This window comes from Equus przewalskii, chromosome 15 (genome assembly GCF_037783145.1).
Source record: "Equus przewalskii isolate Varuska chromosome 15, EquPr2, whole genome shotgun sequence".
NCBI lineage: Eukaryota > Metazoa > Chordata > Mammalia > Perissodactyla > Equidae > Equus > Equus przewalskii.
The window spans coordinates 86,344,469-86,357,463 of NC_091845.1; the positions used below are offsets into that span (position 1 = coordinate 86,344,469).

At 37.1% G+C, this 12,995-nt stretch overlaps 1 protein-coding gene across 50 annotated transcripts in view; it reads left to right on the forward strand.

Annotated features, from left to right (window-relative positions):
• The window catches only part of MBNL1 (muscleblind like splicing regulator 1), a 200,492-nt gene that overhangs the window by 164,899 nt on the left and 22,598 nt on the right, over positions 1-12,995 (forward strand). For 30 of the 50 annotated variants that reach the window (XR_011527641.1, XR_011527642.1, XR_011527648.1 and 27 more), the window contains 3 exons: positions 9,060-9,317; positions 10,498-10,551; positions 11,420-11,573. Coding sequence is in view for 42 of the 50 variants with exons in the window: in XM_008521211.2 (XP_008519433.1) it covers positions 9,060-9,317; positions 10,498-10,551; positions 11,420-11,573 (466 nt within the window). In the remaining 8 variants the exon portion in view is untranslated. The remainder of the gene's footprint in view (positions 1-9,059; positions 9,318-10,497; positions 10,552-11,419; positions 11,574-12,995) is intronic. The other 20 variants (XR_011527644.1, XR_011527646.1, XR_011527647.1 and 17 more) reach the window with 1 other exon arrangement.

Consider the following 12,995-nt stretch of genomic DNA (forward strand, 5'->3'; position numbering starts at 1 on the left):
AGGTAGGGTGTTCTGGTGGGATATGACCTCACAGCTCCATTTGTAAACACTCTCTTACTCTCCCGTTCCCAAACAGGGGATCGTACAAAGAGGAGGCAGCAACTCTTGGCTCCTGTATATTCTTTAGAGTTTTGTTTGTTTTAGGCTTATTTCTTATCTTTCACTGAACATTTTGGAAAAAGTTGCTAATTCTGAGAGTACGATGAGGGGAATTCAGGAAGGACTGTGAGACCTAAGACACACCCTCTCTGCACCAGGGACTGCCATGTGCTAGAGGGACACACCTTGACTCTGGTGGTTTCTTATCACACAGTTGCACTTGCTCATTAATTAACCAATGCTGTTTGCAGATAAATTAGGAGGAAATTAAAGAAATTTTAAATATGTAAGAATTATTGGATGCTCAACATTGAATCACCTTTTCTCCCCTGACACTTCTGAAGCAAACCCTGGGTTCATAATACTTAATTGTTTTGTTTTGTTTGGTGAAGTTGGCCCTGGCTAACACCTGTGGATGATCTTCCTCTTTTTGCTTGAGGAAGATGATCCCTGAGCTAACATCCTTGCCGATCTTCCTCTACTTTGTATATGGGACACCGCCACAGCCTGGCTTGATGAGCAGTGTGTAGGTCTGCACCTGGGATCTGAACCTGCAAACCCCAGGCCGCCAAAGCGGAGCACATGAACTTAATCACTACGCCACCGGCGTGGCCCCATAATACATAATTGTTGATTGGTTAATGAGAACCAAATAGACAGTCTGAGATGAACTGTAATGAATTAATGGTTAATAGGAGTTGATATTCAAAAAGCTGAGAAGATCTCTGTTTGAATCTCTTTAGAAGAATCTCTTTAAAAGGCTGAGTTGCGTGGTTGGAATTTTAGGTAGTCTGTAATTGATTCTATATTGTACAGTGTTTCGTAGAATGAATGCTTCATCGTCTGGTTTTATTTTCCTTGTGTGAGGAGCCACTTTGTGTGTTTCGTCTGCCTTCTTTTGCTCTAGTCACAAGGCAGGGCTACTGCTGTGTTGACGGTCTTTTCCTTTAACCTGAACTCCTCTTATCTGAATGCCTGATGGTGGGGCAGCTCCCTCTCGTGTTCTCGTTGGCAGATCTGATCCAGTGTCAGTGTTACAGCCTATAGGATGGCGCAGTGTGAACTAAGGGCGCGTGATTCTGTGGCCCTGGGATTTCAGACCCTCCATTCTTCTGATCATTTCCTCACATGCTCATCGAACTAAACGTTAGAGTCTAAAAGACAGGACAATAAGTACACATACTTATTTACTAACTGGCCACGTGTTTAGTTATTTGGGGTTTAAATCGATACTCTATTTTTTCTTCATAGAACTCTGAAGTACATTTTTGAATTTGAGTACCTTTTGAGGTGAAAAAATTTTAAATCAATTAGAATATTGCCCAATTCTTACCGCTTCTTTCTTTTTGACTGTAAAGAAGTTAAAAATACCATAGATTCTCAGCCTTCTGATTCTTCTGTTTAGAGGAACTGACATATATTTGCAGCACCCACTGTGATAATACAACAAATGCTAATTTGAAAAACAGAAATTCAACAATTAGAGCCAGTGGTTTTGCTAATTAGGTGAATAAGTTTGAGTCAAGTTTCTCATTTTTCTGAGTTTCATATTCCATATATATAAAATTAGTGGATTTTACCAAATAATCTCTAAGACCACCTCTAGTTAGAACATTCATGTCATTTTGTTGCTTTTAATGCCAGCCACAAGCTATTGCAAAGCTTATAACACATAAGCTTTCTATCGATATTCATATTATCCATTCTTTGCTGGATATCTTTTCAAAGACTTTGTAGCTGCATACTTTCTATACTGTAAAATTCAGTCTTCATGGTTTCCCCTAAAGAGGAGCAAAGCTCTTAAATATCAGTTACTGAAATGACTTAAAAGTCCATTTTGTGACCTTAGGATGCCTTTTTGTAATTTCCAATTAGCAGTTTATTTTCAATGATTGTTTTAAGAAATTGTTAAAATCTATAGGTGCTGGAAAGGACCAAGGTTTTAGTCATTACCAAGAGTTGGTAATTAAGGAAATCATCGTTTGACTGATTTTCAAGATGCACAGTAATTTTTTATGGTGCAAAAGGATCTGTGAATGCATTCATTCTCTCATTTCCCCAACAATATCCAGTGGAGAACCATTGAACATCTTTCAGGTAAAATGTGTTCTGAGGAATTTCTTTGAAACCTTTTAGCTGCGGTCTTACCAGTAACAAGAAAAGGTCTGCATCAGAATAGTGCCAAGCTCGTGCATGATGCCCAATAGCTTGTTAGAGGAATGAATAAGCGAGCCAGTCACTCAACCGGTTAATCAGTTAATTAATCACACAGAGATACATGCCCTTATTCAGAACTTAACATGACATGTTTTTAACATTTGCTGACATTCTCCTTGGGAACATGTTTACATTTTGAGCATTCCGACTACAAAATATGGCACCTTGTTTCTGTCCCTGGTCCTAGAGCAATGGTTCTCAAGCGTTGATATTATTAGAATCTCTCAGGATGATTGTTAAAATGGTTGTGGGGCTTCCTCCCCACAGCCTGACTTAGTAGGTCTTCAGTGCGCTCAGGCATACTTTCCATAGATCTGCCAGGTGATTCTAAATGCAAATAGTCTATGGAATACCTACTCCAGAGGATGCCAGCACCTGTTGTTTAAGTCTTAACTTCTCATCCTTTACCTCGAGTACAGTTATTTGTGACTCTAAATTAAAAATCTGCCTCCTCCAACACACTTGACATTTTACCGCTTGTTAAGCTGCTGAGAACAGTGTACAACATAATGAAATATTTTAGGTCAACCATGATGATTATCAAGGTGATTTATATCACATAGCAGCATTAATCAGCCAGAGACTAACCAGTGGCCACGTGGTTCAGATGCTCATGAAGACATCAGACTGCCGTTTGGTTGACCGCATCACTTTTATATCAACAGTCTATATGAGAAAAACAGAGGCTGTGTATTCTAGGAGAGGTGGGCAAACCACGTGGCTTCTCATATTTGCAGTTGGACTTTGTTTTAAAATGAATTATTCTTATGCTGAAAGTTTTATTCTACTGAGGTAATTGTGACAAAATTTTCTAATTCAGGCCACTGTGTACTGAATGCCTTCACCTCTTATTGACACAGAAGAGTCTAGTGACTTTTTTCATATAGGCATAGAAAATCTGACACCTATTGCCTGCACACAGGAAAAGGCCTTTAAAACTAACTGAGGATTCAAATGATAGTGAAAGGCATTCCCAGGTTGAGATTTTTGCTGGAGTTTAATGGATTTGGCGTGAACTATTCCATATAAAAGACTTTCTATTCAAAATAAGATTAGAGAAGCAAGTGCTTTTTTTTTTATTTTTTTTTTTAAAGATTTTATTTTTTTCCCTTTTTCTTCCCAAAGCCCCCCGGTACATAGTTGTATATTCTTCGTTGTGGGTTCTTCTAGTTGTGGCATGTGGGACGCTGCCTTAGCGTGGTCTGATGAGCAGTGCCATGTCCGCGCCCAGGATTCGAACACAAGGAAACACTGGGCCGCCTGCAGCGGAGCGCGCGAACTTAACCACTCAGCCACGGGGCCAGCCCCAGAGAAGCAAGTGCTTTTAATAATATAAGAAAGGCTTTTATTTATAGGGTTATTCACTTTTATATTTTTGTAGAGGGTGCCTGGCTACTGCTTGTATGATATTTTAATTTCTTTAGAAAATTACCAAGAAATAAGAACTTTGTGCACACAGGTCTATGTCGTTTAAACTTTTTTAAGACAAATCTGTAATAAGGTTTAGAGTGGCTCCTTAAAATGTGGCCACACCCCCATTTAAAACATCTAGTCTCTGTAAGTTACTCTCTCTGATTAGCTGGAGTCTTGTTTTGGAGATGACAGAAATGTAAGTTGTTTAAATAAGGTAATTGCTTATTTAATGGCTTAGCCGCTCGTTTTTGCTATTCTTCCACTGATTTCTTCATATTAAAGCTAAAATCTCCCCGTCTGTGCATCTATTTAGGAAGAGTGATGAAGGAACTATAGATGTGAGCATGTTGCCACATCACAGAGCCTGTTTCAGAGGTGTTGTATTTTCTGGTCCTGTTGGTTTGCACATTTGTTCAAAGAAATAAAGACATGAACACCTGGAGGTAGATTTAATGGGAAGTTTTCTTTAGATCATTCCTATAAATTCAGATTTGATTTTTTTTTTGAAATACATGAGGTGAAGTGACAAATTCCAAGCTGTAACGTCTATGGAAATATGCTTGTGTTCCCTGGCCTAGTGGTCCTGATGGGTTCTGCCTTTTAGATTTCAAAGAAAACTCCCATTTTTGCTCTCAACAGAAATCCTTTGAGGTAGCTGAAGTAGGTGTCTTTTTCTTTATTTTTTTTGAAGTGATAAAATGAAGTTCAGATGGCCCAAATTTGTATAATTAGTAGCTAACAGACTGAAACTCACATCATCAGATATTTATCTTGAGAGTTTAATTGTACAATCAGCTAAGATCATTTCCCCTAATTTTAAAATGTGGAGATTTTCGTCCTTTATGAACTGAAAATGCAGATAATTTCTTCGCATTAGATTGTATGCTCATGGCCATTAATGCTGTGGATACTTTGTATAATCCTTAATTATCAGTATTCCTTTTTTAAAGTGTTCTGTAGCTCAAGCTTGATAGAAAATAAAGTCTACGATGCTTCTTCTTGAACAACAGATATGTACCTGTCTTAGAATAAGCTCCTTAATAATTGCCATTAGTTTAAATTGACTTTCCAAAATATTAAAATAGACCCAGTCCTTGTTCCCTATTAATTAGTTCTCTGTTCCTGCTTTTGGGTGTTATTCTCCAAAGATGACTGAGTTAAATATGGTGAGCACCACGCATATTCTCTCCTTAAAGAGCATGCGAATCACTGTCCAGTTTTGAGTAAGTTCAAACATTGGTATTACTGTCCTTAGAATTCCAGTGCCTTCACTTGCAGAGCGTTGCTGAATTTAATAGCTCTTATAAAACCTATTATTATTCTGGCCATTTTGAAATATGTTTGTCATATTTATAAAAAATTAGAGATCAAATGACAGACTATTTATTTTAACCAGATTTGTGTGGTGTGTCTTAAGCTATCTATACATTATCTGACTTAATATTCACGATTCCATAGCTCATAAGTGTAGGAACTGGAGAGGACCCACGATTTCTGATTCCAAGCTCTGTCCTCTTTCTGCTGTACCACTACTATTAAAAAAAGAAAGTTTATGTAGAATTAATCTCATTCCTTTGGGAAGTTTTTCTGAATACTTTTTCTTTTGATTTTTTTAAAGTTTGTAATTATCCCATAGAATTTTTTTCTGGAAATGGAACTCAGTATTTAAATGTTTTCATTGAAATTGTGGGCTTTACTGTAAAAGCAACCTCTTATCCATTTTGTGTGAAAGTTTATAAAACTTACCTGATACAAACAAATCCTGCCTTAATATTTATTGAGTAAAAGACTCACCAGACATTCTTCTTAGTTGAAACACGTATGTGTTTAGCTAAATAGGTGGAATTATTTTAGTCTGTGTTTGAAAACCACTTATTAAACTATAAAAATTACTTATATTTGTTGATCCGCTAATGCCATTTGTGCACATTTGACTTTAGAAGATGATTTTTTAAACGTCTATAGTCATAAATATATTCTTCGTAATGTTATTTGTTATATGGAATATTGGAAATAACCTAAATGTTCTCGGGAAGAGTCACCTATATTCTGCACATCTGTTTGATGGAATTTGATGCAGCCATCAAAAATGACCACTCTGGACAGTGTTTAGTAAAATGAAAAAATGCTTATGCTACGTTATTGAGCAAAAACAGATCACCCTGTAGTAGCTATACCATAATTACAACCATTTGAAAAATGTGTACGTGCAGAAGACTGGATGAGAACAGAAAAAAGAACCATAACATTATTAGGATTTTCAAATTTAATTTTACCTTCTGTGTTCCAAATTCTCTGGATGGTAAAACATAAAATTTTTTATCCTGATTTGAATTCTGTAAATTTGTTGAAATTTTGTCAGTCAATTATAATTTGCTAACATAATCCTACATCTAAGAGATTTCTTTGGAGGATCAGCATAGTTTAAAGGATTCCTGAGTTTATCCGAGAAACCAGGCCAAAGTGTATTCAGGAGTCAAGGGACAGATCCTGTTTTATTGACGTGATTATTAGAGGAGCATGTGTTTTAAAAGCTTTGGGAAGTTTGTTCTGTTCGGGTGGGGACCGACAATCCCCATGCACATCAAGCTTGGCCAGCCTCCCCAAACCCTCTGCCTGTAGCTCTCACCAGGACACGTTTTCACAAGAGGTGTTCTGTTTCTTCTTTATTTTTTCAAAGACAAGAATAATGGGAGACCAGCTATTTCTGTATATTTCCTCTGTTCCATTCCTCATGTCAGGAGAACCATAAGCTAGAAAAAAAATAAAAATATGAAACAGAAATGCAAATTGACTAAATTCTTTGACCCTCAGAGAAGGCTGGTTTTAGGATAAATTCTAAGCTTACTTCTAGTTGCCAACTCTGCTTAAATATATTTTGGAATTCTTCCTGAAAGCATCCCGCAGGAGAGTAAAGAGTACAAAGTTGTAATAAACCAGCTTTAACCTGTACAAACCGCACACGCGCGTAAAGCAGCGGAGAAGGACGAGATGTCTTAGAATGACTATTTTTATACAACCTGAATTTAAGTTCACATCTCTGAAAATAAGAACACTGAGATGGAGAGAGAAATAAAAAGTCAAAATCAGTCCAGCATTCGGGTTATATTTTGAGACAATGACTTTTCAATTTCTGGCACCAGCACTGGCATAATTGTTTTTGGAAAATAGCAAGTCTTTGATTTTAATAATTATTATACACCCTACAAATAGACTACCTTTAGATCTTCTCTCTTGTCAATGTGGCAAAGAGTAAAATAGATTGAAAAATAGAGTGTTAGTTCAGCTGCTGCCAGTGTCTTTGTGAGCATGTTGGAGAAAGCCAGAATTACGGAAGAGCTAACAGCGAGATCTCATACAGTTTCCTCTTGGGCGAGGCTGCGTGGACTTAGATTTGCTTAAACAGAAAATTAGCCTTTTTGTTCATGCCGTAGTATAAATTTAGCATAAATGTCATATATATTCATGGAAAGTTTTTATTCTTATTTAAGTGTTTCTCTCTTCCTGTCTGTTTTGATGAGCCTAATTTAGTAAGCGTTGGTCACGGACTGAGGCTTTGTGGGTTAGAAAGCTCCACAGCGGATTCCAGTGTTCGACCAGAGTGGGCGAAATAGTCCTGGATGATAGCTTAATCATTTTTGCTTTCAAATATAAACTGGTGACCCTTATTTCCTTCTGTTCCAAAGATAAATGCAGTGATTAAAAAGATAGGGTCTTCCGTAACTTCCTAAGCCATCTTTATATTCTTAATATCTTTCAGAGTGTCTGGCACATAATAGTTATTCAATACAGTTTTTAAATTAAATAAATTGAATGAGGTGATGAATAGGGTTGGCTCATTGCTGTGTGTGTGGAATACAAAGTGTTAGCTTGCTTGAGGTTTGCAAATAGTGCAAGATGCCACCGATCATGCTCTTTTTAAGATGCGGCATCATGCAAATTATAGAGGCGTTTTTAGAGGGAAGCGCTTTCCTCAATAATGGGATATGAATATAATGGGGAAGAACACGTAGAATTGAATGTGATCATTTTATATACAGAAATCCAAGAAAACATTTCCTTTTTAAATCGTTAACAGTGTTCCCATTTCTTTTTCTTGCTGAATTTCAAAATAAAGTGCTCAGGATGTGTATTTGCTCAGTTCGTGAAACGATATGTGAAGAGCAAAAACTGTTTCCTTGAAGCCTGAAATATTAAAAGGACATTCTGTGTTTTAGATGGCCCTCTTGTGGTAAAACGGTCAAAGTAAACCAAAGATGACCATGCTAGCAACCTCCTGTTACAAGCAGGCACCGTGACAAACTTTAATAGTAAGAGTCGAAATTGAGCAGACGAATGAGAAATAATCCATTTTCACCTTTTCCCCAGGGACCCCATCCTAAGTTAATAGATATAAAACAAATAGACAATAACAAAAAACAATCTTTTTCCATCTGCTTTTGTATAGCTACCAAGTGAATCTCTAAAGATTTAAAAAAATAGCTCTTGGAAAGATTTTACAAAAAAGTATCAAATTTTACACTCTTCACTTGTAAATAATTTCAGATTAGCACAAAAGTTGCAAAAATAGAACCAAGAGTTCCTGTCTGTCCTCCACCGAGCTTACCTAAATATGAACATCTTACATAACCATATTATCACTTCAAAACCAGAAAATTAGCGCTGATATACTGCTATTAACCAATTTACAGACCTTCATCAAATGTCACCAGTTGTCCTACCACCAGGGTCCTTTCTTTGACTCTGTGACAGCCCAGTCTGTGACAGTGTGTCTGTCTTTGTCTTTCGTGACCCCAACATTTGGAAGAGTACTGATCTGACTTTGTAAAACATCCTTCCACTTCAGTTTGTCTGATGTTTCCTTATGACTAAATTCAGGTTATGCATTCTCAGCAGTAATGCAGCTAAAGGATGTTGTGCCCTTTTTCATAGGGCCTCATACTCATATCAATAGGTACATGATGTCATTATGTCTTATTACTGATGATATTAACTTTGATCCCTTGGTTAAATTGTTGTCTGACAGGTTTCTTCGCTGTAAAGTTATTTTTCCCTTGGTAATTAATAAGTATATGAACATAATTTAAATTAGGTCTTTTACCATAATTAGTATCATAAATGCATTTTGTTTCTCTTGGGCCTTTTACTGAAATGGGGTCATCATTTATATATTAAACTAGGAATTTTTCAGGTTATTTTGTGCTTGCTTTGCAAATTATCTTGCCCCATCATGTGTAGACTTCTATTGCCTGTCTTGCACTTTAAGTTACAATCTTCAGAAAGATTCTCCTGTCCGTGGGGACTGACCTCATGCACTTAATGACCTGCAGGTGTGTCGAGAGTACCAGCGTGGAAATTGCAACAGAGGGGAAAACGACTGCCGGTTCGCCCATCCTGCTGACAGCACAATGATTGACACCAATGACAACACAGTCACCGTGTGTATGGATTACATCAAAGGGAGGTGCTCTCGGGAAAAGTGCAAATACTTTCATCCTCCCGCGCATCTGCAAGCCAAGATCAAGGCTGCTCAGTACCAGGTCAACCAGGCTGCAGCAGCACAGGCTGCAGCCACCGCAGCTGCCATGGTGAGTAGGGCATCCGCTCTCTTCTCCTTAGCACTCAGAAAAGCCACAGGGACAACTGGGTCTCGCGACAAGCTATTCATTTATTAACCTTTCTTTAGAAATTTTTTGCTGAAGATATGTTTGTTCAGGTATCCCAGACAATACCTCAAGGAGTTACCGTTCACAGAAGTGGGGGTAACTCCTCACGCGGTTCAGGTTGCTCCACCCTTGGCCTAACTCTGAATGCCCTGTCTTACTCTGGATAGAGGGTTTCTGAAATTTCTGCTTTGTAAAGAACACCTGTCTCCTTTTCAATTTAACGATGTTGCCATTTTCGGTCCTCTTATTTCTGTGTGCCATCTAATCAGCCGTTATTTCCCTTCGGTGTGTTTTTTTTTTTTTTTTTGCACATCGAGGCTCTTTTCTAGATAGATCTTGCTTTTAACAATAACATGATCTGGAACTAAGTAGGAGAATTGCTTCAACAAAATTGTTTTTAGAATTAGCTACAAGATTTTGAACAGTATGCTATCCTAGATTGTTTTAAGTAACATTGTGGCATAAACATTCTTGTAAAACTGGAGAAGCTTGACTGTGCCATTATACAGAAAGCAGAAAGGCAGCAGCTCGCAAGGAGCTAGAAACTGGATCATTTAGAACAGATACAAAACTATATTCTTAAGGTAAATTTTAATGTGGTCTAATAGCTGATCTTAATGAGTCCATTCTTTGTTCTTTGCTTAGCTGTTTTAATGTTGTCCTTTTTTTACATAAATATATGACTTAATCATTAAAATATTCATAAAAACACTGTGTGGTATCTCACAGCACAGTACCATAATCACGAGAGAGGTCTTTTCTGTGTTTGTTTATGGATACTTGAGCAAAAATACAGAAGGCAGACTCTCTCCTCCTCTCTTCTTTTCACTCTTTTTTTTTTCTGTTAGAGTATCTTGTTTGTAATTAACTACGAAGAGGAGTTATCCTCCCCATAACAACTCAGTAGTGCCCTTATTGTGCATGCTTAGTCTTGTTATTCGTTGTATATGGCATTCCGATGATTTGTTTTTTTATTTGTTTTTTCTCACCTACCCAAAAATGCACTGCTGCCCCCATGATGCACCTCTGCTTGCTGTTTATGTTAATGCGCTTGAACCCCACTGGCCCATTGCCATCATGTGCTCGCTGCCTGCTAATTAAGACTCAGTCGGCTGTCAAATCACTGAAGCGACCCCTCGAGGCAACCTTTGACCTGGTACTATGACCTTTCACCTTTTAGCTTGGCATGTAGCTTTATTGTAGATACAAGTTTTTTTTTTATCAATTTTAAAGTATATATTCCTTTTTCTGTTATAAAGTTGTAAAGTACAATGAAAAACTGAGTGTGGTTTCCTGACAAAATTGGTGGAAAGACCGTAATATAAGTACCTGGATGGATAATATTGTATATGAAAGATTCCGAAAGCCGGCAGTCCACATTCAGTTTAACTACATTGTGGAACGTTCTAATGACATACTTTAAGGACATTAAAAATGTATTTTTGACTGTATATTGATGTACCTGTTTGGTTAGCATGGCTTAAATGATAGAATTATTTACTTTTTAATATTTATAGTTCAGTGTTTAAGAAAAAAAAACTTGCATGCTCAGGGACATTGCATGTCTAGGCAGATGGGGGAGGGGCAGAGCGGGATGCGTTTTTATTTTACCTGTTTCGGTCACTCTGGACGATTAACTATTAACATGCCTTATACTCGCCACTCCTCCTGGAGCGCACAGCGCAGCTTCTCTTCTTTGCCCAAATCAGTGGCTTCTCACAGAAAGCCTGAAGCATTATGACAATTAAAACACTTTAACACATTTTAACGTGCTCTCGCACTAGTGGGGTTTTTTGTGGTTTTTTTTTTTTTTTGGACAAAAATAATGCTTCTTTTAAAGCTTGATCTTGCTTTGTTGTTTTTCTTTAATTTTTTGTTTATTGGATTTTTTTTCCCCTCGGGTAGTTAAGTGCTCTGCCGCTTGCTTGCTCGTGCTTCCTAACAATTTTAGCCTTCAACTGATTTTTCTTTTTTCTTTTTCTCTTTTTACTGGTATTTGTTTTTTATACTCATTCACTAAACAGGGAATTCCTCAAGCTGTACTTCCCCCGTTACCAAAGAGGCCTGCTCTTGAAAAAACCAACGGTGCCACCGCAGTCTTTAACACCGGTATTTTCCAGTACCAACAGGCTCTGGCCAACATGCAGTTACAGCAGCATACGGCGTTCCTCCCACCAGGTGAGGGGTCTGAGTGCGTTCACAGGTGAACCTGCCGGCCCTCGCAGAGTTCACTGGTAGAGCAGACAGACCACGCCCCAGGTCCTTGTTAGTAATAGGCCAGGTGGAAGGTAAGGTTGTCAGCAGTGGAAACTTACTGAGGCATCTCATGCGGTTTTCCTTAAAACCTAAGATTTTTAGCTTAATGAAAAATAGATGAAAGATCAGTGATGTTTTATATACTTACTTTTGTTTCTATCATTTGGAATTGAAATATAGTTCTCTTCTTTTTTTTTCCTCTTTCCTCCACACTGTTATGTGTCTGTCAAGCTATTTTATGACACTTTTCTGCTGTAAGACCCTTTTGCCTTCATGATTTCATAGAGTTCATTGGAATTATATGAAATGACACTTTCAGCTTTGATTTTTTATTTTTCAGCCTTTTTGTTTTCAAGGTGGAGAATAAAAAACTGACTCTGTGTTCCAGAGCTCTTAAAAGGTGCTCTTCTCACTACCAATAAGTACGTTGCTAAAAATCATCATTGCTCCTGCACTAGTGTTGAAATAGCCCTAAGTGTCCAGGGAAGTTACATTTATTGTTGAATTATACGTTTGTGGTTTCCATTGATTTCAACCTAGTCATATAAACATACTCCAGAACTATCCACAAGGATATAAAATTAAAAAATAACTAATCAGTCATTGAATTACCTGGAAATTTGCTTTTCCTCACTCTTTATTTATTTCAGGAAATACATATTCAACTCCTTGTAATCTGGAATTCAACTAACGGGAGACTCTAATCCCATTTTCCTCATTACCTCTTAACCTTTCTAAACAAATTACCATGGGTTCAGAGATTTATTTAATAAAATAACTTATTTTATTAATTAAATTAACAAATTAATGACTAGGTACGTATGTCAAAGGTCCAGCCCCATTAGTATATTATAAATATTGATCGTATTTACAGTGCCTTAGGTTCATAATGCCGCAATGGAATGTGATAATTTATTTTTAAATAACAAAAGAATAAATGACATTCATGTTAGTTTTTGCTGCTAAGGACAGCTTTTTATACAGTACATCTTTAAAACTGGCCATTTATATGTAGAATATGTAGTAACATTCAATGAATTAGAATACTCCACTAATTGAAATAGCCTATGCCCCAGGCACATGCATAAAATGGAGTTTGCAGTCGTAAAATAATATCTATCCTAGTTGCAGTGTCTACATTTCAGAATAAAAATGGAATCATCTTTATCTGGAGGTATTTGTTGCATTCTGAGGGAAAAATCACATTTCTCTCTCTGTTTTATAAGATTACAACTTCCTTCTCAGCATATGTAGTTTTTCAGAGATTTCGAGAAATTAATCTTTTTGCTTTTATATAAATTTCCGTGCCCCTAGATCTGTCTCTAACAAATAACCTATCAATTT